This window comes from Dasypus novemcinctus, chromosome 14 (genome assembly GCF_030445035.2).
Source record: "Dasypus novemcinctus isolate mDasNov1 chromosome 14, mDasNov1.1.hap2, whole genome shotgun sequence".
NCBI classification, from domain to species: domain Eukaryota; kingdom Metazoa; phylum Chordata; class Mammalia; order Cingulata; family Dasypodidae; genus Dasypus; species Dasypus novemcinctus.
In genome coordinates, this window is record NC_080686.1 from 88615146 (window position 1) to 88636907 (window position 21762).

At 38.7% G+C, this 21762-nt stretch overlaps 1 protein-coding gene across 2 annotated transcripts in view; it reads right to left on the minus strand.

Annotated features, from left to right (window-relative positions):
- Positions 1–21762, minus strand: part of WASHC5 (WASH complex subunit 5) — an 82747-nt gene that overhangs the window by 20567 nt on the left and 40418 nt on the right. For both annotated transcript variants that reach the window (XM_058276029.1, XM_058276028.1), the window contains exons 17-26: positions 20549–20629; positions 16867–16968; positions 15975–16154; positions 13942–14066; positions 11326–11488; positions 10801–10903; positions 10633–10712; positions 5146–5249; positions 3796–3925; positions 2362–2458 (exon numbers count right to left, since the gene is read on the minus strand). In XM_058276029.1, the coding sequence (XP_058132012.1) occupies positions 2362–2458; positions 3796–3925; positions 5146–5249; positions 10633–10712; positions 10801–10903; positions 11326–11488; positions 13942–14066; positions 15975–16154; positions 16867–16968; positions 20549–20629 (1165 nt within the window). The remainder of the gene's footprint in view (positions 1–2361; positions 2459–3795; positions 3926–5145; positions 5250–10632; positions 10713–10800; positions 10904–11325; positions 11489–13941; positions 14067–15974; positions 16155–16866; positions 16969–20548; positions 20630–21762) is intronic.

Sequence of the window (21762 nt, forward strand, 5' to 3'; positions counted from 1 at the left end):
TAGAAGGGGCAGAAGAGCCATGTGTAGGGAAACCACAGCTGAGTCCAACTCTGTCAAACTGGGGGGCATAAATTCCAAAGTAGGGCCCACTGGCAGGGTACCAAACTCCTGAGAGTCTACAACTGAAACCAAGATAGTTCCATTCATCTGCCCCATGGGATCTAAGCCCTCGCTCAGTTGGAGGTGGAGTGGGCATCACCATCCCAGAATCCTCAGGACTGGGGAATGAATGATGAACTAGAGAACCTTACTTTTATTCTACTATAGACTTACTGTGATTGTAGCAATGGAAGAACTTTTGTCATTGATGTGGAGGCAGTGGCCACTGGAAGTTCTGGGGCGGGTAGGGAGAGGGAAAAATAGGGGCATTTTTGGGACTTTGGAATTGTCCTGAATGACATTGCAAAGACAGGCCATTGTATATCTGCCATAATTTACAAAATTTGTGCAGGAGAGAGTATAAACTACAATGTAAACTACAATCCACATTTAGTGGCAATGCTCCAAAATGTGTTCATCAATTGTAACAAATGTACCACACTAATTAAGAATGTTGTGAATGGGGAAAGTGTGGGAGGGGAAGGGAACAGGGCATATGAGAATCCCCTGTATTTTTAATGTAACATTTATGTAATCTAAGTATCTTTTAAAAAAATTAAAAAGTGTATTAAAAAAACATAATTTGAGATAGACCATAAACTATAAACTTCAATGTAAAAGCTAAAACACAGAAACAGAATATGTTTGTGACTTTGAGATAGGCAAAGCTTTTTAAGACAGGACACAGAAAGCACTAATTATAAAGAAAAAGAAATAAATAGAATATCATAAAAACTAAATACTTCTCATTAAGTTTTATCAGTAAGAAAATGAATAGACATGCCATAGTCAGTGAGAAAATATTCACAATATAAATATCTGACAGAGGACTTGTGTCTAGAATATATAAAGAACTCCTACAATTCAGTGATAATAAAGCAAACAATCCAATAAATTTAAAAATGGGCAAAAGACTTCGATACTTCACCAGAAAGACAGAAGTAATGGCCAACAAGCACATGAACGTATGCTTACCATCATTAGACGTCAGGGAAAGGCAAATGAAAACTACAATGAGATATGACTACACACCCATTGGAATGGCTAAAACTAAAAAGACTGATATCAGCAAATTCTGGTGAGGATATGGAGCAACCGGAACTCCCACAAATAGCTACTGAGAGTGTAAAATGGTACAACCACTTTGCTAAAAGGATTGGCAGGACTGACCACTTACCCTGTACTAGATTCTTACTAGTATTTTAAAAATCTGATTTAAATTCCAGTTGTCAAGATTGATGAACTGAGAGATTAAGTAACTTGGCCAAAGTCAAATAGGTAATAAGTGGTGCAGTCAGAATTCAAGCACACTTTTATTCCCTCCTTTGTATGGCAAGTATTTATTGGGTGCCCACTATGGTTCTACTACGCTCTCCATTCTGTGGTGGAAACAGGTATTGTGGGAGCAGTGCCCAGAAACAGTAAATATATTTGAATGAGATAATTAAAAACATGAAAAAGACTCCATATTCTTATCCTGAAAAAGCTTATAAAATAAGAAGGAAAATACTTCGAAGAAGAAATAAATACATTTTGGAATCTGGTTAAAAAATAATTCAGTTAATTTTGTAGAAATGCCCTTACAATGCTTTTAAAGTAAAATCACTTCTATCGTGGACTTAAAAATGTTTACTTAGTTGGATGCTAAGTTTTGGACACAAAAGAAGTACTTGGGAACTTATTAGAAAGGTAATTATAAAAATGTTCAAACTAAACTGACCAATGGAAAAAAAATTAGAGTTACATTTCTGGGCAGGACAAATTTATTTTGAATGCTTTGTTATTTATTGTTTGTACTGAATACTGTGAAAAGCAACCATAAATATTTTGAAGAATTAAACATTCATGTATTAGTCTCATCTCCTTAAATATACTGTTATTCTTCATATCACAGCTCCAGATACAGAGTAGGCACATATCACTTGTTGAAAGAATAGAACTTCAACTAAAATAAGCTTCTTTCATATAATAATCAGCTGCTTAAACATTACAGAAGAAAGGAGAGAAGTAAAGTTTCCACACATTCTACAAGTTGGATTATTAACCCGTAGAAGTAAAAGGTGGACTATACTTGGTTGATATTAAACCTGCTGTCTACATTTCAAGAAAGGGCATTACATTTCAGAGGCACAAAGACACGTATTTTATAAACATGCATTTAGGAAAAGATCTCATATCTGACATAGCATTCTGTACAAAGAGCTATTTGTTTACATATTACTCTATTGTTACTTATTGCAAAGAATAAATATCATACAGTACCTAGGTTTTTGTTGTATTGAAGTTTTGGCAACTGGGCAATCAAAAATAGAAAGTTGACAATTGGGAAATAGGGTAAACGCTTTGTTGTTATGTATATCTGGGAAGAGAAAGGCAAGAAAAAATTGATGGTTTCTTCACATTGCAGAATACCACAGAACACATTTTCAAATGGAAATCTTCAATTTTATTTCAATTTGCTCTTCAAACAATCTAAGGCTAGATGGTTGAATTAATTCATGCCTTAGAATTTTATTTAACATTCCTGACTCCCAAACATAAATATCTATATAATAATTAGTCTTCTGGGAAGAGGAAAAATGTACTTAAGTGATTAGAAGCTGTTTATTTTTTTCCCTGAATTCCCTTCATGTCATTAACTAAGGGGAAAAGAAAAAAAGGCTGATGAATAAGAATGGGAGGAAAAAACAAAATAAAAAGCAACCAAGACAAAACTGGAGGGGAGGACAAAAGGTAGGAGGGAGAGAAAGAAGGAAGAGAGAAGAAGGAAGGGCAGAAGGGAGAAGAGGATAGAGAAAGGGAGGAGGGAGAGCTGCAGCAAGAGAAGGAAAAGATACATGTAGCAGGGACTGACAGCACATAAGAAAGCAAGCACACTTGCCTCCCCCTGGGCAATGCCAATATCACATAGCAGTCTCCCTCTCAGTCAATATGGAAGGGTGCACACAGTCATTTCCATCATGCCAGGGAGGCAGGGAAGCAAACTGGCTAGGCCACAGGCTCTGGGTCAGAAGCCTGCCTCTGTCTTACTAGTGTGGAACCTTGGGCAAGATAGTAACCTCTTGGAGCCTCAGGTTCCTCACATAAAAATGACATATTTCATAGGGTTGTTCTGAGATAATGTTAGTTGTTTTTCTGGTTCACATCTCTTATCTAAAATCCATGGATCATAAAGATTTCAGAATTTGACATATTACAGACTTCAGAAAGGCACTAAAGGGTCTAGGGTAAAATACTGTATTCAAAGTGGTCAATATTTCTGCAGCAACATACCTGGATCTTGCAGACCAGAACTGTGGAATAGTTTGTGGAACTCATATTAGGATAATGATTAGTGTCAGCTATGAAGGAAGCATCTTTGCACCAAGTCTCAAGGCTACCATGTAGGTGCAGTTCAAATTTCAACCCCAGAGAAACCCAAAATGAGTAACTCCCACTGATAGAGCACTTTTCACTTTTTAACAGGCTTTGATGAACATTTCCCGTGATTCCCCCAGAGACCTGATTCAGGGGGGACAGTACGATCACCTTCATATTACACATGGCAAAATGGAGCTCAAAAAGGGCAGGGGCTTGGAAGAATGGAGGCTCTGGGTCCTGAACCCAGATTTTAGCCCAGGGAACTGTTCTGTAGGCCAAATCACCTTTGACACCATACTGTCTCCCAGCACATCACTACTGATGTCAATTACTGACCTTGTTCAGTGGGTTGTGAATGCCAGCTGCCTCCAGATAGGCTGTGATTTCATACAAGAGCGTGTTATCTTCTTTGGGGTAAGGAAGTGATGGGTCCTGATAGTGGGCTTCAATATCTGCTAGGATAGCCCTAAACAAAGACAAGAAAAAAAAGCAATAAACATTTGCAAGGAATGAGTTTAAACAATAGGGAATATAGGCTGGTGATGTCCTTTTCCAGGGCCTCAGTTTCCACATTGATAAAATGAGGGCTTGATCCTTCTAATGATCCATTTCCATGTCTGTGTTTGGATATAACTGGGAAATTTGACCTGGAAGTAATTCCTTTATCTTTTTTTTTTTTTTAAATTAAGATTTTATTTATTTATATATTCCCCTCCCTTCCCCTCTTCCTCTTCCTGCCCCGCTGTTTTTGCTGTCTGTGTTGTCTTCTCTTCTCATTTTCTCTTCTCTAGGGTTCACCGGGATTTGATCCTGGAGACCTCTGATGTGGAGAGAGGTTCCCTGTCAGTTGCGCCACCTCAGTTCCTGGTTTCTGCTGCACTTTACCCTGACTCTCCCCGTCTCTCTTTTGATGCATCATCATCTTGCCGTGTGACTCCTTGTGCAGGGCACTGGCTCACCACTTTACCATGCAGGCAGCTTGCCGCACAGGCATGCTTTCTCTTCTTCTTTTACACCAGGAGGCCCCAGAGATCGAACTCAGGTCCTCCCATATGGTAGGTGGAAGCTCTATCAGTTGAGCTACATATGCTTCCCATTCCTTTATCATTTAAAGTTAATCTAAATGAAATGTTTCACCATTCGAATTTTTACAAATTAACTGAAAAAAATTTTCAATACCCTAGTTAGTCAAAAGCACTGACTTAGTGACCTAAAATTATGGATTATTTAACTTTAAATATAAGGCTCAGAATGAGAGTAAGATGCTGGAGACAGGCAGGGCTTGACTGCCCTGCAGGATGTGCACCCACCACTCCTGGTAACTGACACACTTTTGACTGCTTTCTGGATAACTAGTGCCTCAGTCCTGTAGAAAGCAAACTGGGGACTTGGGTAATAAATCTGTGCAAGTACCTAGCATATCACTCATTATGTGATCAACATATGTTAGATGAATAAATGAATCCATTGAGAGAGAGAGAGAGAGATACTGAGACCAAGTGACAATACTGAGGAAAGAGACTTTTAAAGATGGTTTTGATTATTCATAGAAAGGAAGCCTACCTATTCTGAGACCACGTTTTTACCCAAAAGGGACTTAAAAGATATACATAGAAGAAAGTGGGGTGCTAGTTGATAGTGAACAAACCAGCCCCACAGAGGGCTATTCCGAACACTGCTACTTACTTATTGAGATTCTCCAGAGCAGCTGCCAGGTGTTTGGAGTCAAACTGACATGAATAATTTAATTCATTGGCAATCTGTTGTCTCAGAATCTGCATCTGCCCTACCTGTGAACAAGAGAAACAATAAGCATTTAAAGTGATAGTAAAAACCAAAACAGAAAAGTGAAAAAAAAAAAGTGATAGTAAGGAGGCAAACATCAAGAAGACAATTTCACAGTGGAAGGATCACAATATTTCTACAGAAAAACTTCAGAATTTCCTGGATGATCATCATCCCTCATAGAGCTCAAGAGAACTTTCAAGGGATGTCTGGATAGACCCTTGTAGGCAAATCTCAAATTACCTCCAAAGTCTAATATTTCACAAAGTTATCTATTAATGTTCATTCATCTCTCTATAAAAGCGGTGTCTTTGAAGTTATTTTTTATAATCTTTTGGAACAAGCTCTCTAGGCTTTAAAGCTGATATGAGAAGCCCTACTTCCTTATATTTGATCTTTCTCAAGTCTTAAAGTGGCATTTCACTCTAGGATTCTAAAATTTGGTGAATATAAATTTGTCCACATCACTCAATATTATAGATAACGTAAGAATTAACATAAGAATTCTTAATAAGACTTCTCTAAGAACACCGATCTCACACCATATACAAAAATTAACTCAAAATGGCTCAAAGACCTAAATATCAGAACTAAAACTGGAAAACTTTTAGAAAAAACATAGGGAAACATTTTTAGGCCCTTGTATTAGGTGGTGGTTTCTTGGACTTTACACAAAAAAGTATAAACAACAAAAGAGAAAAACAGATAAATGGCACTGCATCAAAACTACAAACTTCTGTGTATCAAAGGACTTCATTGAGGAAGTAAAAAGACAATCTACAGAATGAAGGGAAGATATCTGGGAACCATGTATCTGATACAGATTTAATATCCAGAATTTATAACTTCTGCAATGTAACAACAAAAAGATACAACCCCACTGAAAAGTGGGGAAAAAGAATAGACATTACTCCGAAGAAGATATACAAATGGCCAATAAACAACTGAAAAGATGCCTAGTATCATTAGCCATAAGCGAAATGCAAATCAAAATCACAATGAGGTATTAGCTCACATTCACTAGAATGGCTACTACTGAAAAATCGGAAAACAAGTGTTAGAGAGGATGCAGAGAAATAGGAACATTAGTATATTGTTGGTGGGGATGTAAACTGGTGCAGCCACTGTGGAAAACAGTAAAGCAAGTCCTCAGAAATTTAAATATAGAATTACCATATAACCCAGCAATCTCTCTTCTAGGTATACACCCAAAAGAACTGAAAGCAGGGATTCAAATAGAACTTTGCACAATGATGCTCATAGGAGCATTATTCACAATTGCAAAAAGATGGAAGCAAGTCAAGTGTCCATCAACTGATGAATGGTTAAACAAAATGTGGTACATACATACAACAGAGTATTACTTGGCCATATAAAAGAATGAAGTTTTGACACTACACCATGGATGAAACTGGAAGACATCATGTAAGTGAAATAAGGCAGACATGAAAGAACAAATACTCTATGCTGTCACTGATATGAAATAATTAGTATAAGCAAATTCATAGTCAGAAACCACACTAATGGATACCAGGGCCAAGTGGAGGAGGGGAATGAGGAGTTAATATTTAATTGGTATGGAGTTTCTAGTTTGGGGTGATGGAAAAGTTTTGGCAATAGATGATGGGGATGGAGGCACAACTTTGCATATGTAACTAATGCCACTGAATTGTATATTCAAAAAGGGGGAAAAAGGAAATTTTAGGTTGTATGTAAGTTACCACACACAAACCCACACAACTATACAACACAATATAAACTATGCACTACAGTCACAGCATAATTATAATAATACCGTACTTTACCACACTAATGTAAAATGTTAATAATAGGGAAAACTGTATGTGATGGGGGGCAGTAATACGTGAACTCTGAACTTCCTGCATGATGTTTCTACTAATCTACAATGTCTCTAAAAATAAAAAATAAAAAAAGAATTATATAAGAATTACATAAAATCTTTCAGGAAAGCACCTGTAATGATAATCACCCTCAATCCATGGGTTCCTAACCATTTTTTCTTTTTATGTCTTGAATCCCTTTGAAAATCTGGTGAGGTCTATGACCTCAAAACAGAATACTTTTAAATGCACAAAATAAAACATACAGCATAACAACAGAAAGCAATGATAATAAAGTGCATGAACAAATCATTAAAAAACCAAATTTGTGTTCTAGAGGCCAATTAACATGGTGGGTCTGTAATTTCAAAGTAGTTGAAATTAAGCATAAAGGATATTTGGCAATATCTACAACAACTATCACATGATAAAAGCTATTTTTGTGTCAGGCTTGAGATAGTTCAGTTAGCTCCCCCAAACTTGTCAGCATCATAAAGTCAATGATATACTCTTTTTGTCCCAGCTAACTTCCTCTTTTCTCTCTAGGAAAGGTACCCCTAAAAGATTGGCAGGAGGGGGAAGGAGGGATAGCAAGGAAGTCTGTTTGATAACATAAATAGGGCAATAAATTGGAAATGAATGCAATTGTTCTGAGTTGTTGTTGGGGACAGAGAAAAATTTAAAAAAAGAGAGTGGCCTTCTCCAAAAGTAGATAAGAGCTCAAATTTGATAAATGCAGCTTTCAACAGTTAAAAAATGTTAAATGACCTCAAATGCATTACCTCTGGCTACTATTCTTCCTAGACTACTATTCTACTTATGTGGAGAAAATAAAAATCTAAAAAGGCTTTACATGAATAACAAAATTTTTTATTTATAAAAAAATGTTATTTAAAAATTAGAATAGGGCAAAGCCAAGAAAATAGGTCCTCTCAGGTCATTCAAAGATGTCCCTTATATCTGATTTATATAATCCCTTACTTAATTCGAAGTATTCTGTCTAGAATACTCTGTCAATGATTAGTTTGAAAATAACAATCCAGAAATGAAAACAGAAATAAAGTCGGTTTACATAACTTGTTCTCATTTAAGCATACTGAGTTTTGGTGATCAACACTTTCTCTTCTTGGTGCTCACTTATAACACCCCTAAATAAGCTAGTGGAGTAGATGATAAGCTCACTCTGCCTATTTAGTTGCCTATTTGGAGATTTTTGGCATTTCATTCTTTCTCCATGACTGCTCTAGAGTTTCACTGTCCAAAAGAGCAGCCACTAGCTGCATGTGGTTATTTAAATTTAAATTAATAAGGGAAGTGGATTTGGCCCAACGGATTGGGAGTGCGCCTACCACATGGGAGGCCCAAGGTTCAAACCCAGGGTCTCCTGACCCGTGTGGTGAGCTGGCCTACGTGCAGTGCTGATGCACACAAGGAGTGCCATGCCACACAGGGGTGTCTTCCATGTAGGGGAGCCCCACGCACAAGGAGTACGTCCCGTTAAGGAGAGCCGCACAGCGCAAAAAAAGCGCAGCCTGCCCAGGAGTGGTGCCGCACACATGGAGAGCTGACGCAGCAAGATGATGCAACAAAATGAGATATAGATTCTGGGTGTTGCTGACAAGAATACAAGTGGACACAGAAGAACACACAGCGAATGGACACAGAGAGCAGACAACTGAGGTGGTGGGGGGTGGGCAGGGAAGGGGAGAGAGATTTTTTAAAAATCTTAAAAAAATCTAAATTAATAAAATTTTTAAAATGAAAAATCCAGTTCCTTGGTGACACTGGCCACATTCCAAGTGCTCAGTAGCTACCTTGGTCAGTGGTTACTGTTCTGAAGAATGCACAACATCTCCATCATTGCAGAAAGTTCTACTGGACAGTGCTGCTCCAGAGAATTCCCACTGGTTCCCCGATTCAAGACAGTCAAATTTGCCCTTGGGTTTTATATAAAGGTTACTGACTGAGGCATAAGCACATGGCTACTAAGGTATTGTCACCATTACCTGTAACTTACAGCAGTCTGTAATAGTTACTAGATGGGGAACCACCTGGCAACCAAGAGGAAAACCTCCACGCTTCTTCAAGGAACGACTGCAATTGCCTTAGGCCTTCATAGAGATGAGACTCAAGCCTGCCCGGTATTAGGTAAATTTTGACTCCTCCTAAAAGGTTTTCTAGTAATTAGACATTTGGCCCTATAAACTCTCAATATCTGTAAAAATCGTGAGGCTATGGTAATGTCAGACCTGTATAACAGGAGGATATTTAGCAGAGTCAAGGTTTAAGTTACTTATTCAGTGTGTTTTTGTGTCCTCCTTAAAAAGTCACTGAACTTTCGGAAAATATATTGCACATTTAGTTGAGGCACCAATAGGTCCTACCTCAATGAGTGACTTATTTAATTGGAAACAAAATAACCGAACATTTCCAAATTCCCATAGCAGTCTAAACTTCTACCATATGTGATACTTTGAACCATGTATCAGCTTTCCACGGGGAAATCTATTCCTTCTCACTAGATGGTAAGCAGGCTTTCTGAGGATACAGATAGTATTTTATACAATTGTCTCTCATAGCAACTGGCAATGCTTTGTAAATAATGGATGTTCAGTAAAGGCTTGTTGACTATCCCAGATCATCAATGAGAAGAGAAGGGCACATAGAAGACCACAGCAGGCCACCGAGGGCCACTGCCACAGTGGGAAGGCCGAAAGTAGATGACCAGATTCTAAAATAAACTGGATTTCCACCCAGCAGATTACTTGCTTCACTTCTCTCTTACTCAGTGCCAAAGACCCTGGGTCCTATTCGTAACGCCACAAAGCACCTGGCTTTCTGCCATTTACACAGTCACATGAGAGACAGGAGGCCCATGTCCTGTTCTGTCAGCGACTTAGAGCAGAGTAGGTCTCTCAGCTGACACATCAGTTCAGGAAATGAACCTGTCACATAAGGATGGAGGGAGGCAAGTTTTTACTTCCTTGTGTGAAAGCACCTATTGTCAAAAGGCATTTCAAAAGGAGACAGCCTCCCTGAGCAAAAGAAAAGCAGGCCAATGGGATGAACAGGCCCGTCAAGAAGGGTCCAGAAAAGAAGATAGGGAAACAAGTAAGGGAAGTGGACGTGGCTCAACTGATAAAGCATCTGCCTATCCCGTGTGGTGAAGTGGCCCACGCGCAGTGCTGCCGCATGCCAGGAGTACTGTGTAGTGCAGGGGTGTCCCCTGCATAAGGGAACCCCACACGCAAGGAGTGCGCCCTGCAAGTAGAGCCACCCCGTGTGAAAAAAGCGCAGCCCACCCAGGACTGACACCACACACATGGAGAGCTGACTCAGCAAGATGACGCCAATGAAAAAAAGTGCTGCCTTTTCCCAGTGCTGCCTGATAGTACAGGTAGACGCAGAAGAACACACAGCGAATGGACACAGAGAGCAGGCAATGGGGAGGAAGGGAAGAGAAATACATAAAATAAATCTTAAACTTTACAAAATTATAATGTGTTTATTATCATACTCATATGTTCTCCTTTTCCCCATAACATACCTTCATAATTGCCTCAAGATAAGCTGTCCAAATCTTCTGTGTTTTCGCAATGGCAGAAAAATAAATTTTATTCGAATTTGCTGCAAGGTTAAAGTATAATTTCGTATTTAGTAAATTCAGAAAGGCCACAGAGTTATCTCTTTCTTGGGCTGGTTTCAAGATACTTACCTACAATACTTTTTAGGGGGCTGACAGCATTCATCAGGGTTTTTAAAGTATCCTGAACAGTTCTGTCTCTCAGGATAATTTTCTGAAACATACTGAGGAAATTCTAAAAAGAAGGAATAACCAAAGAACTAAACATCATGAATAAAATAAGTAAACTAAAATGCTCCAGAGGGCAGAGACAGTGCCCAAGTCACACAGGCCTATAAACAGGATGGTGGAGAGAAGCAGCAAGTTCAGGTTCCTAATTGAAACAGCCTCTGTAAGGAGGAGTTACTGGCTTCAAAGGTAAAAAACTTATCTTCCCAAGATATAACTCACAAAACAGCTTACCCATCCAAATTCTACCCTGGCCAAAGAAATTCTAGTTCATTCTAAGTTCTTATCTACCTAATAGGAATCATATATGTCTGGGTGTCAGTATAAGAAAGCATGAAAGAAAAGTTAAGAGTTTAAATTGCCCAGCAAGATCTATTCTCATCTCTTCCTGGGGTTGTAGGAAACATGCATGAAACTCAAAAGGCTCACCTGTAACTCTTTGACAATCATAAAACACAGAAGCCTGTCTAACCCATTCAGACCGAAAGTCCCCAAGGTGGTCTGGATTTCTGAGAAGAGGCGGCTGCTGGTCACTTCTTGATGAGTTTTCATATCATACCAAGTGTTCAACTGGTCAATATGACATGTCATTCTAAAACCAAACAAACAAATAAACAAACAAACCAAAAACCCAAAGCAGCTCAGAATTCATCCTAAAGAGGTATGGGACCCAATGGAGCTTGGGACATCAAACATAAAAAATAAGTGACATGCTGTGTTTTCTAGCTTTGTATCTACTCATCCATTATATCTGCACAGTGACAACCAGTGAATTACAAATGAGTTAAACTACTTTTTCTTACTCTAGGCTACATAGGTTTGAGTGATTTATTTTCTACTGAGTTGGGCTGTTGTTTTGGAGTCATGTTGACGAGGCTCACTTGTCAGGCTGGAAGGCTTGAGAACCCAGTTGTCTCTCCATATGCTCTTTACATTTCTAGTGACTGGGGACAAACAGAGCCTTGGGGTCATTCCCATTTTTGTAGAAGACTTGGAATCCTTGTGCCCTGACATCTGAGACTATGACAACAAAGCAATTTTTTCCTCCTGCCAGTTTCTTTAAACATTTCGTGTAGATACCATCTTCTGGTTACCTCCCAATGATTCCTTTTAGACTCAGGAGTGCGATGATGACAATAATAACTGGTAATATTTACTGAGCACTTATTCATGTCAGGGACTGTGCTAAGACTTTTCTATGTGCTACCTTATAACAGTTCTGTGAAGTATCAGCCATTTCATCTTCATTTTACAGAGGTAGAAACTGGGGCAGCTACTGTGAAGATACCCAGGGGGGATGGGCCTCAGAATCACTGGTAGAGCTTAAAAATACAACTGCCAGATCCCATTCCTGAGAGTCTGATTCAGCAGGTCTGGGGCAGGGCCCCGTTTTTTGCATTTTCAGCAAGTTCCATGGATGACATACCCCAAATTCTAAAAAAAAAAACGAAAAAGCCCACCATGTAACTTTATTAGAATGAGGCTTAGGAGGGAGATAAAAGAGTTTCAGGAGCTAGGGGGTTAAATTTGAAAGTAAATGGGAAGAACAAAACAAGATGATTTTGAGATCTTTAGGCAGCTTCTAATGTCAGGCTTCAAAGTGTCTTTTCTGTTACCCATTGCTGGCCCTTTGAATGTTACTTCAGAGGCTCCCAATTCTGATGATGAAAATCAATATATGATATGGAAATCCTAATCATACTTAATCCTCGCTGCAAGTATCAATATGGCACTAGGTGAAGAGTTTTCTAAAAAGACTTCAGTAATAAACCCATGGGTATCAAGAAAGGAAGAGGCTACTGAACTTTTTAGATTATTCCCTCTTTTTGGCCCAGGAATCATAGAGGCAAAACTCCTCACTTCTGTGGGATTTTGGGAAGAAGTTTAGATATGGTTTATAAAATTTTCTCATTTTTTATCTTTGTTTTTTTTTTTCTTTGCTCTTTCATTTGTCTTTTATTATTTTTTTTGTTTTGTAAAATTTAATGAGACTTAAGAGACAAAATTAAGCTGGTTTAGAAGGTGGTACAAAGAAGTCAAAGTATAAGAGCATTAGATTTACACAAATTCAACCATGCATGCTCAGCTGGAGAGAGAAGGAACAGAAATCATTTTTCCTGGGTAATTCTACCACCATTCCATTCAGTAAGTATATGTCCAGGAGTAAATAGGAAACATAAGACATGAACTTGTTCTTCCCTCAGCTGGTCTTAGTATCAACTGCTCCACCTGAGGCTCGACTGAAGAAAAGGACTAACTGGCTCTGTTGGACTTACTGAGAGAGGCAGCAGTGTGTCTCTATCACGGTACCCACCAAAAATATTTTCAAGGGCTGTTTTGATTATCTGAGATTTTGGTGCAGTTCCTACTGAATTTCAAATCTATGCAACCTGTATGTCAAAGCTGTGCTGTCTGCCCTTGAACAGCATAGCACTTAAGAGTCAGAGGGCAGTTGTATATTCTGGGTCCATCATTTATTAACTACATGATCTTGAGCAAGTAATGTAGCTTTTCTGTGCCTGAGTTATTTCACCATTCAAATGAAAGTAACAGTGCCTACCTCCTAAGAATGCTGGGATGAGCACATGAATGTAAGTGCCTCATATGCTAAGGACAGTGCACAAGGTAAGTGCTCAAGAAATGTTCTGAGTACCTAAAAGTGCTGAGTACCTAAAAGACAAGAACCAGTTACTGCTATGGGGAAGTGTGCAACAGTCACACAGGTGTAGGTGATCAATTTGCAATAAAAAAGTTTTAGTGTATTGGTGACTCCACAGAGCCAAGTGAGTAGAATGTTAGTTGGAAGGCAAGAGCAGCCCTGCCTGAAAGGTGGCTAAATAGATCTGCAACTTGTTGCAATCTATGTGTCTTTGGACTTGGGCCCAAAAGGGGGAAAAATGCCTCAGAAAGAGTGAATGTGAATAAACCCATTGGAAGGGATTCATCTGTGGCAGACACAAGGGTATCATCTGAGTATCTGCAATGAGTATTAGAGTCTTCAATACCCATGGTGTTTAAGGCCCAGTGGAATTCAGATGCACCTACTTTGGGTCTGTGATCCGCAGGATTTCTCTGCAGAGCCGACCAATAAATGTTACAGACTCATCCACAGGGGTAAACTTTGGTATTGGAATATGAGTGGACTGGTACATACTTTGCCAGTCTTGAATCTAGAAAACAAAACCATAAATATTTAGTACATCTTTGATGGGGTAATCTAATTAACTTTCTTAACATAAGTTTACAAAGATCATATTTTATGAAGAGTGACATTAATGTTCCTTGTTTGCAAAGAGGAACCTATTATGACTCCATTAATAGCTGCCCAGGAATCCACATAAAACATTTATAAAGAAAGAAACATTTGTGAAAAAGTGAAGTGACTGAAGTGAGAAGTAAGTAGAGATAAAGGAATTTCTGACCTTTTGTCTTGTGAGTTGATGTGTATCAGTATAAATAAAAATCTAATATATCGGGAAGCTTATGTGGTTCAAGCAACTGCGCTCCTGCCTACCACATGGGAGTTCCATGGTGGGGTTGCTAGTGCCTCCTAGTGAAGACAGCAAGCTGGTGTGATGGGCAGGCACAGCAAGCTGACACAATAAGATAATGCAATAAGAGACACAAGAAGAAAAAACATAATGAGAGACACAACAAAGAAGGGAGCAGAGTTCCTGGTGCCTCTTAAGGAGGATGAACAGGATGACCAGCTGGTGCGATGGGTAGATACAGTGAGCTTACGCAACAAGATGATGCAACAAGAGACACAAGAGGAAAAACACAATGAGAAACACAACAAAGCGGGAAACGGAGGTGGCTCAAACGATTAGGTGCTTCCCTCCCACATCAGAGGTCCTGAGTTCAATTCCTGGTACCTTCTAAAGAAACAAAGAAGACGAACAGATCCAGCAAATGCAAACAACAAGGAGGTGGGGAGAGATTAATAAATAAAATATATTTTAAAAAAAATCCAATATATCACAAGGCTGGAAGAGACTTCATCTTTCTAAAGTGTTACTTGTATCATGTCATTTCCCACTTAAAAACTTACAGAGATGAGAAGCGGATGTGGCTCAACTGATAAGAGTGTCTGCCTTCCATATAGGAGGTCCAGGGTTCAGTACCCAGGGCCTCCTTGCCCGTGTGGTGAGCTGGCCCACATGCAGTGCTGCTGCGTGCAGCGAGTGCTGTGCCACGCAGGGGTGTCTCCTGCGTAGGGGTACCCCATGTGCAAGGAGTGTGCCCAGCAAGGAGAGCTGCTGTGTGCGAAGAAAGCACAGCCTGCCCAGGAGAGGTGCCGCACACATGGAGAGCTGACGCAGCAAGATGATGCAACAAAAAGAGACACAGATTCCCGGTGCCGCCTGACAAGAATGCAAGCGGACACAGAAGAACACACATCGAATGGACAGAGAGAGCAGACAATGGTGGGGTGGGGGGGGAGAAGGGGAAAGAAATAAATAAAAATAAATCTTTAAAAAAAGAAAAACTTGCAAATAGCTCCATGGTTAACTGGTGAGTGAAATCAAACTCCTCAGCCTTGGCACTTAAGAATTTGGAGCTAATCTGGTCTCCTTGATTTTTGTTTATGTGACTATTTTCTGTTCTGGCCAGCAGTACTCACCAGTCCCTGATAAAGGTTTGTGTTTTCCCAGCACACGTCTGGTCCTACCACCTAAGTTTCTTCATCTTTACCTACCACTGAAATTCTTTAAGACCCAATTTGTGTGCTCCCTCCTTATAACTTCCCTGATCAAGCCCAACTGAAGAAGTCCTCTGTCTTCTGAACTCTTGATCACTTGGGTTATAAATGATAACAAATAGTTTCATTTTGTAGCCATTTGATTATAGCTGCTTTCTCCATAGGATGGTAAGTTCCCAAAGGTCAGGTACCGGCTTAACTTTTCTATATTAGCCACAGCTCCTGAGGGTCCGGGAGGTACTGGTGACTATCTACCACCTACTGATTTTTAGTAACTACTTAACTATGCTTTCTTGGTATTTCAGAGGTTTTGAGTTGTATTTGAAAGATCAGAAAAAATATAGTCCAGAATTTTAATTTTAATTTATATAGATACCTTTGTTCTTAAGAAGTTATTACACTCTTGCTCCACATTGTAATTTATAATACGAGATACTTCTTCCTGCCAAATCTTCAGACCGTAAATGTTGACATAGTCCTGTATGTATTCAAAAGAGCGATGGAATCCATCCATGGTAGCCCCCAACTCCTTCAACTTGGGCATCAGTTCACTTGGCTGGGTGAAAGGGGAAAAGTAGTTAAATAAATTTAATACACTGCATTAGACTTTAAATGATACTTCAAATAAGAGAACATAGTCATCGTTTAAGATAACTTTGGAAATACTCTTTGTATATTACTTAGGATGAGTGACAACTGATGTCAGACATTTAGCAAAAAAATAGATTCCAATCATTTGGGAAAAAAGTCTCATACAAAGGAGTGTAAAAACTGATGTGGATTTTTTTTCTGTCATCTGATGAATAGATCTAACCTTAAACACTTACAATATTTAAAATTGAATCTTCAGAGTTGAAAAATACCTTACCTATAAATTTTATGCCTGTTTCTTTCTCTTGAGAAAAATTACCATACTTCCTAACAGAGAAAGCAAAGAAAAATTACTGCTTTTTAAGTTCCTATCTGCCTTAGGGTTAAGACTTTTTTTTTTATCTGTAAGAAGTAACTCTAAGTTGAAAACATCAGTTCAATTTCTTAAACTTGTGGATCAACAGGTGAAAGAAATAACTGGTTTCAAAAAGGATTTTCTTATAATGTGAATGGATTACAATAAAGGAACAAAAAGCACTTCAGTTATTTGCACTGAAAATCTTACACATTAGGTATACAATAGGCAAGGTTTTGTTCATGACAGACTAGAGATGGTGCTCTAGCCAAATCTGCAAGCTGAGCAGAAAGAAAGGATAGACCGACTTTGGCTTTGGTACCTTGGCTCGAGGGTTGAAGATCAATCCCCTATGAAGGGCAAAAGCAACACGTTTAACTAGTTCCTTCCTTATTCCATCTTCTAGCAACTGCTTTGGATCCACCTAAAGTAATAAATGGCAGTTAGGAAAAGAATAGTACAATCTTGAAAAAACTCCAGAGGAAATATAGATTTTTCCAGAGTCCGTATTGGAATACTGTCCTACCTCATTTCTAAATTATAAAGATTTTTTTTTCCTTCTCTGTTGCTCTTTAGATCTTATGGCATGGACTGAATTATTAAACCTCTCATCTCTTTAGGAATGGTTCGTCTCAGTAAAATTCATGATGATAATATTTCAACAGAACATTTCAAAGATGGTGGGTATGATGAGTTTTAAATTGCCTCAAATTTTACGATTTCATTCAAACGGACAAGTGCCCTTTCTTATTGCCAGGAGGCAGTGGAATAAAATATCTGAATCTGAATTCGGATACATGTCTTTCCTCCAAATTTTAACTCAGGGCATCTATATCCATATGAGGAAATTCAAGTTTTGGGTTGACTACTCTGAAGATTTAACAATTAATTTGTCTTTCCTTGCAGCATTCTTGGAATGTTCTGCTTAGGGAGATAAAATAGGAAAGTAAATCTACTACTTAAGTATATGCCTATTTTGCTGATTGCTTTTAGTGTAATGAGAATGCTTCTATTATTCACCTAAATACCAGTCTCTCATCAATTTTAGAAAACATCAGATAGTTTCACCACACTCCCTTGAATTCCCTGAGCTTGTTTCTTTCACTTTTAATGTGTAAAGTCACAAAGAAGACAACTGATGGGTTTTATCTGTTTTCAAGTATATTTAAACTTTAGGAAAACTGTAGTGAAAGTTGCAGAAAATATGAAAGAGAAACATGTTGAACTATATCATGACTATGCAAATCAGCAAAATCCTGATTGTGGAGAAAATATAGGTCAAATGCCCTGGGTACTTAGCAAAAACTACAGATTAAAAAACGTTTATTATTTTTTTTAATGGGCAAGTCTACACCTTAGTGTCTAGAGAGCTACGCTTGGATAACAAAGGTATAAAGACAGAGAATGAGATTAAGTCAAGGTCACTGGGGATGCCTCAGAAGCAGAGGGCCTGGCTAAGGAGCTGTACTTGTCCTGAGTGGAGGTTAGAATGACATTTGCTTTATAATAACTCCTTTTTCTGTAGCTTTCTGCTTTTGTACTTTATTTTATGACAAAAAAGGTAGATTCTAATTTATAAACAAATATAACCCGTAAGAACTAAATCAAAGAAATAACATGAAGCTTTAAAAGGAATATTCCCTTTGAGAACAGATTTAGTGATAAGCTAAGTGCTTTCATGAATCTTTCAATTCTTCCCAGATTTCCACTACGGAAGCGCTCACAGCTAAAAGAGTAAGCCCTCTTCACCCAGTGTCTCCCTCAAACTTCTACTTTCTTCCCCTGGGTTTAACAACAGTTGATTATTTTTGTGTATATCCTCCAAACCGTTATGTCTTAGTTCATATACTTAAGTATTTGTCTTTCAACAGATATTTACTATCAAAAATCTAAATGGAATTGTAAGATTTATAACCTCTTCTGTAATTCCCTTTATTCACTTTATGTCTTGGAAATCTACCAGTGGCAGAGTTCTCTTTTTTCTGAGGTGCCGGGGCAGGGGATTCGACCTGGATTTGTATATGGGAACCCGGCACATCCCATGTGGGAAGCCGGCACTCAACTGCTTGAGCCACATTCGTTCCCACACACATCTTTAGAATGGCTGCAGGGCAATCCACAGTATGAATATCCTAGGATCTATTTAGCCATTTCCATACCAATGGATGCTTTGGCTATTTCTGTTTTTCTTTGCTTTCTGTAACAATACACATGCTTATAAGCATATCTCTGTGCATATCTCACTTGTTTTAAATGAGCTAATCAGAGTGAACCTATAATTTTGAAACGTGTTTGAAATAAATCATTTGCATTTTGAGTTTAAAGGTCAGTGTGGGCTAACAGGATTCCCTACAAAAACCCCTGCATTGTTAAACTGGCACTGACCAGTCTTCTAGATTGAATGGATTTGGTATATTCCCTCTGCTCATATTATTTGAAAGATCATGGCAAATGATGTCTATTTTTCTTAAGCAATCTTTCCTTTGATAATTACTGCTAGCGATTAAGTGTTTTTTTTACTTCCTCTTATATTGGCCACTTTGCATGTGAGATGCCTAAAGTGGTCCTAGGATCAACCACCACTTTTTGGATCAGTCAGATGTGAGTAACCAGCATGTGTCCTCTCTGCATGTCAACGGAATTAAAGGGCATGAGACTAAAGCACATTTAGTGGAATCTAAATGTGGGTATTTCTTTTAATGCACTTCCAGAAAAACTCAAACCACAGTTCTCCTTCTATTTGGATTCCTTTCTTAAATTTTCTTAACATGAATGTTAATCTGGCAATTCTATAATGATAAACGTAAAAACGAATCAGAAATGTTCAGATTCTTCCTAAATCAGATAAGTGGAACCATAAGTAAAAGCACCATGAACTATGCAAACAGGCACATCATTGTAAGCACAGAATTAAAAATTAAAACAGCAATGAAATGCTACCTGATACCCCTTGGGATGGTGGGAAAAAAAAAAGTGCAAAATACCAAACTCTGGCAAATTTATGGGTAGACACACAGGAGGCAGTCATTTCAGAGGGAATCTGGCAGTAGTGAGACAAAGCAAGTAGGAATATGCCCTAAGGCCTGATGACTTGCTTCTGGGTATATCGCTTTCAGAGAAATTTTTACACTGTCTAGAGTGAGGACAAGTGCTGAGATGCTCATCCTGACATTGTTTGTGATAATGGGGGGCTGGAAGCAACATTGGTGTCTGTCCCTAGGGCAATGGCAAAGTAAAAGGTCGAATGCTATGCAGCAGGAAGAAATAACTACTACCTGGCCTAGAAACATGAATAAAGTTTGAAAGCAATAACCAGTGAGAAAAGTTGGATAAAAGAATGAGAGTTATAGCACAATAGGATTCAGATAAATTAAAAACACACGCACACGTAAGATAACACCACATGCTACAAGTAAGGATACTTGCATATTTAGGGACATTTATCAAACATATCAGAGTGAGTGCTATGTAGAACGGGAATAGGAGTGGGGATCCAGTAGAGAAAGAAAAAAATAGAGGCGCTTGCATGCTCAGTGGTGACAATGGTCTGTGAGCAGACGAGTATGAGTATCTCAGTTCTCTGCACCCAGTGAGCAATTTAGAACTAGTAAAAAGCAAGAAAGAAGGGAAAAGAGAGAGAGACAGCTAATTGCCTAAGGGAACTGAATCATTTTCTTTGCTTTGCTTTAACAAAAATTCAATAAAACGGGTTTTCCTTCAATTTAAGTAATTTTTGAGCAAAATAGTTACTAGTATATTTTCCCCAGAACTACAGGATAAAAAAGACATTCTAAGACTGCAGGAGATTGCCTTTGAGTATTATGAAAAATAAAGATTATAATGCTCTCTCATCCTCTGTCTGAGGATCAAAATCTGAACGTGAAACAGCAAGCTTTACAAGATGCTCACCTCACTCCCTGTTCCACGTGCGGTAAGTACCACAAACATCCCAACAACTGAGAGTATTACTACTAGACCACACAGACCAGCATCAGAACCATTACCTTGATAATGCCAACCAAAGTCGTTTTCATCATGAAGATGCCTTCAGTGAAAATGGAAATAGCATGAGTAAGCTTGGCAACCTTTAACAAAGAAAAAGAATTATGATGAAGTACTTCAGATCAAGACCCAGCATGCCCTCGAATGCTCAAAGACAACACAAACGAGCAAGCAGCTTTAGGACACCTGTGCACACAATGCCCAGACAGCAAGGAGGACTGTGTGGTAGCTGAAAGGCCACCACTGGACATACTACGTACCTGAGCCAGAAGATATTAATCAGTCCTCACCTTGGACAAATCATTTCCCCTTCTTTGGGCTCCTGTTTCCCTCACTCATAAGAAAGAGAGGGCAGGACTCAATGAGTCCTTTCCAGCTAGAAAATCAAAACTCAGGGAAGGAAATTTCCCTTTCACTTCCCTCCACATTCTTTTTTTTCCCTTCAAGAAATGCCAGAAATCACTGCTGGAGTAGACAGATGCTGTATTTTAAAGTCAGAATAAATGTGGATACCAAGCTAAAGAATCTAAATTCTTGATGCATTTTTTGGAGTTCTGACAGAGGATATGAAGTTGATGCTGGAGATCATATTTTCAATTTTCACTTGCTTTTACTTTTCACATCCTTAATTTTAAGTTTAGGGAGAAAGAAAAGCAGAGGTGTTTGGAGAGAATAACCTCTGGGGCTACACAACTATTAGAATGGGTTTAAAAGTCTGGCCATAAGAAATGGTTAATGCAATATAGACGATTTTGTACCACTTGTATGGCATACAAATCAGAACTTGGAAGTGAAAAAATCTAGGCAATCTAGCTTAAAGAGAGGGGCTGCTTTACCAAGTGTTATGGACTTAATAATTTCCCCCCTAAAGACATGTTCAAGTCCTAATCCCCAGTCCTGTGGATGTGAACTCATTTGTAAATATTAATAGGACCTCGGAAGATCTTATTAAGATGAAGCTTAAATTAATCCAAGTGGTCTTAATCCAAATGACTGCAGTTCTTATAAGCATGGGAAATCTGGACACAGGAGAAGTCAGGAGGAGTCCAGAAGGTAACTGATGGCCATGTGATGGAGGCAGATTGAGTTATGGTGGGTGGCCTACAACCCATCAGCAAAATGCTACAGACTTTAGAGGACACTTGACTTTGGACTTCTGGCCTCCAAAACCGTGAGAAAATAAATTCCTATGGTTTACACTAAGCAGTACGTAGTA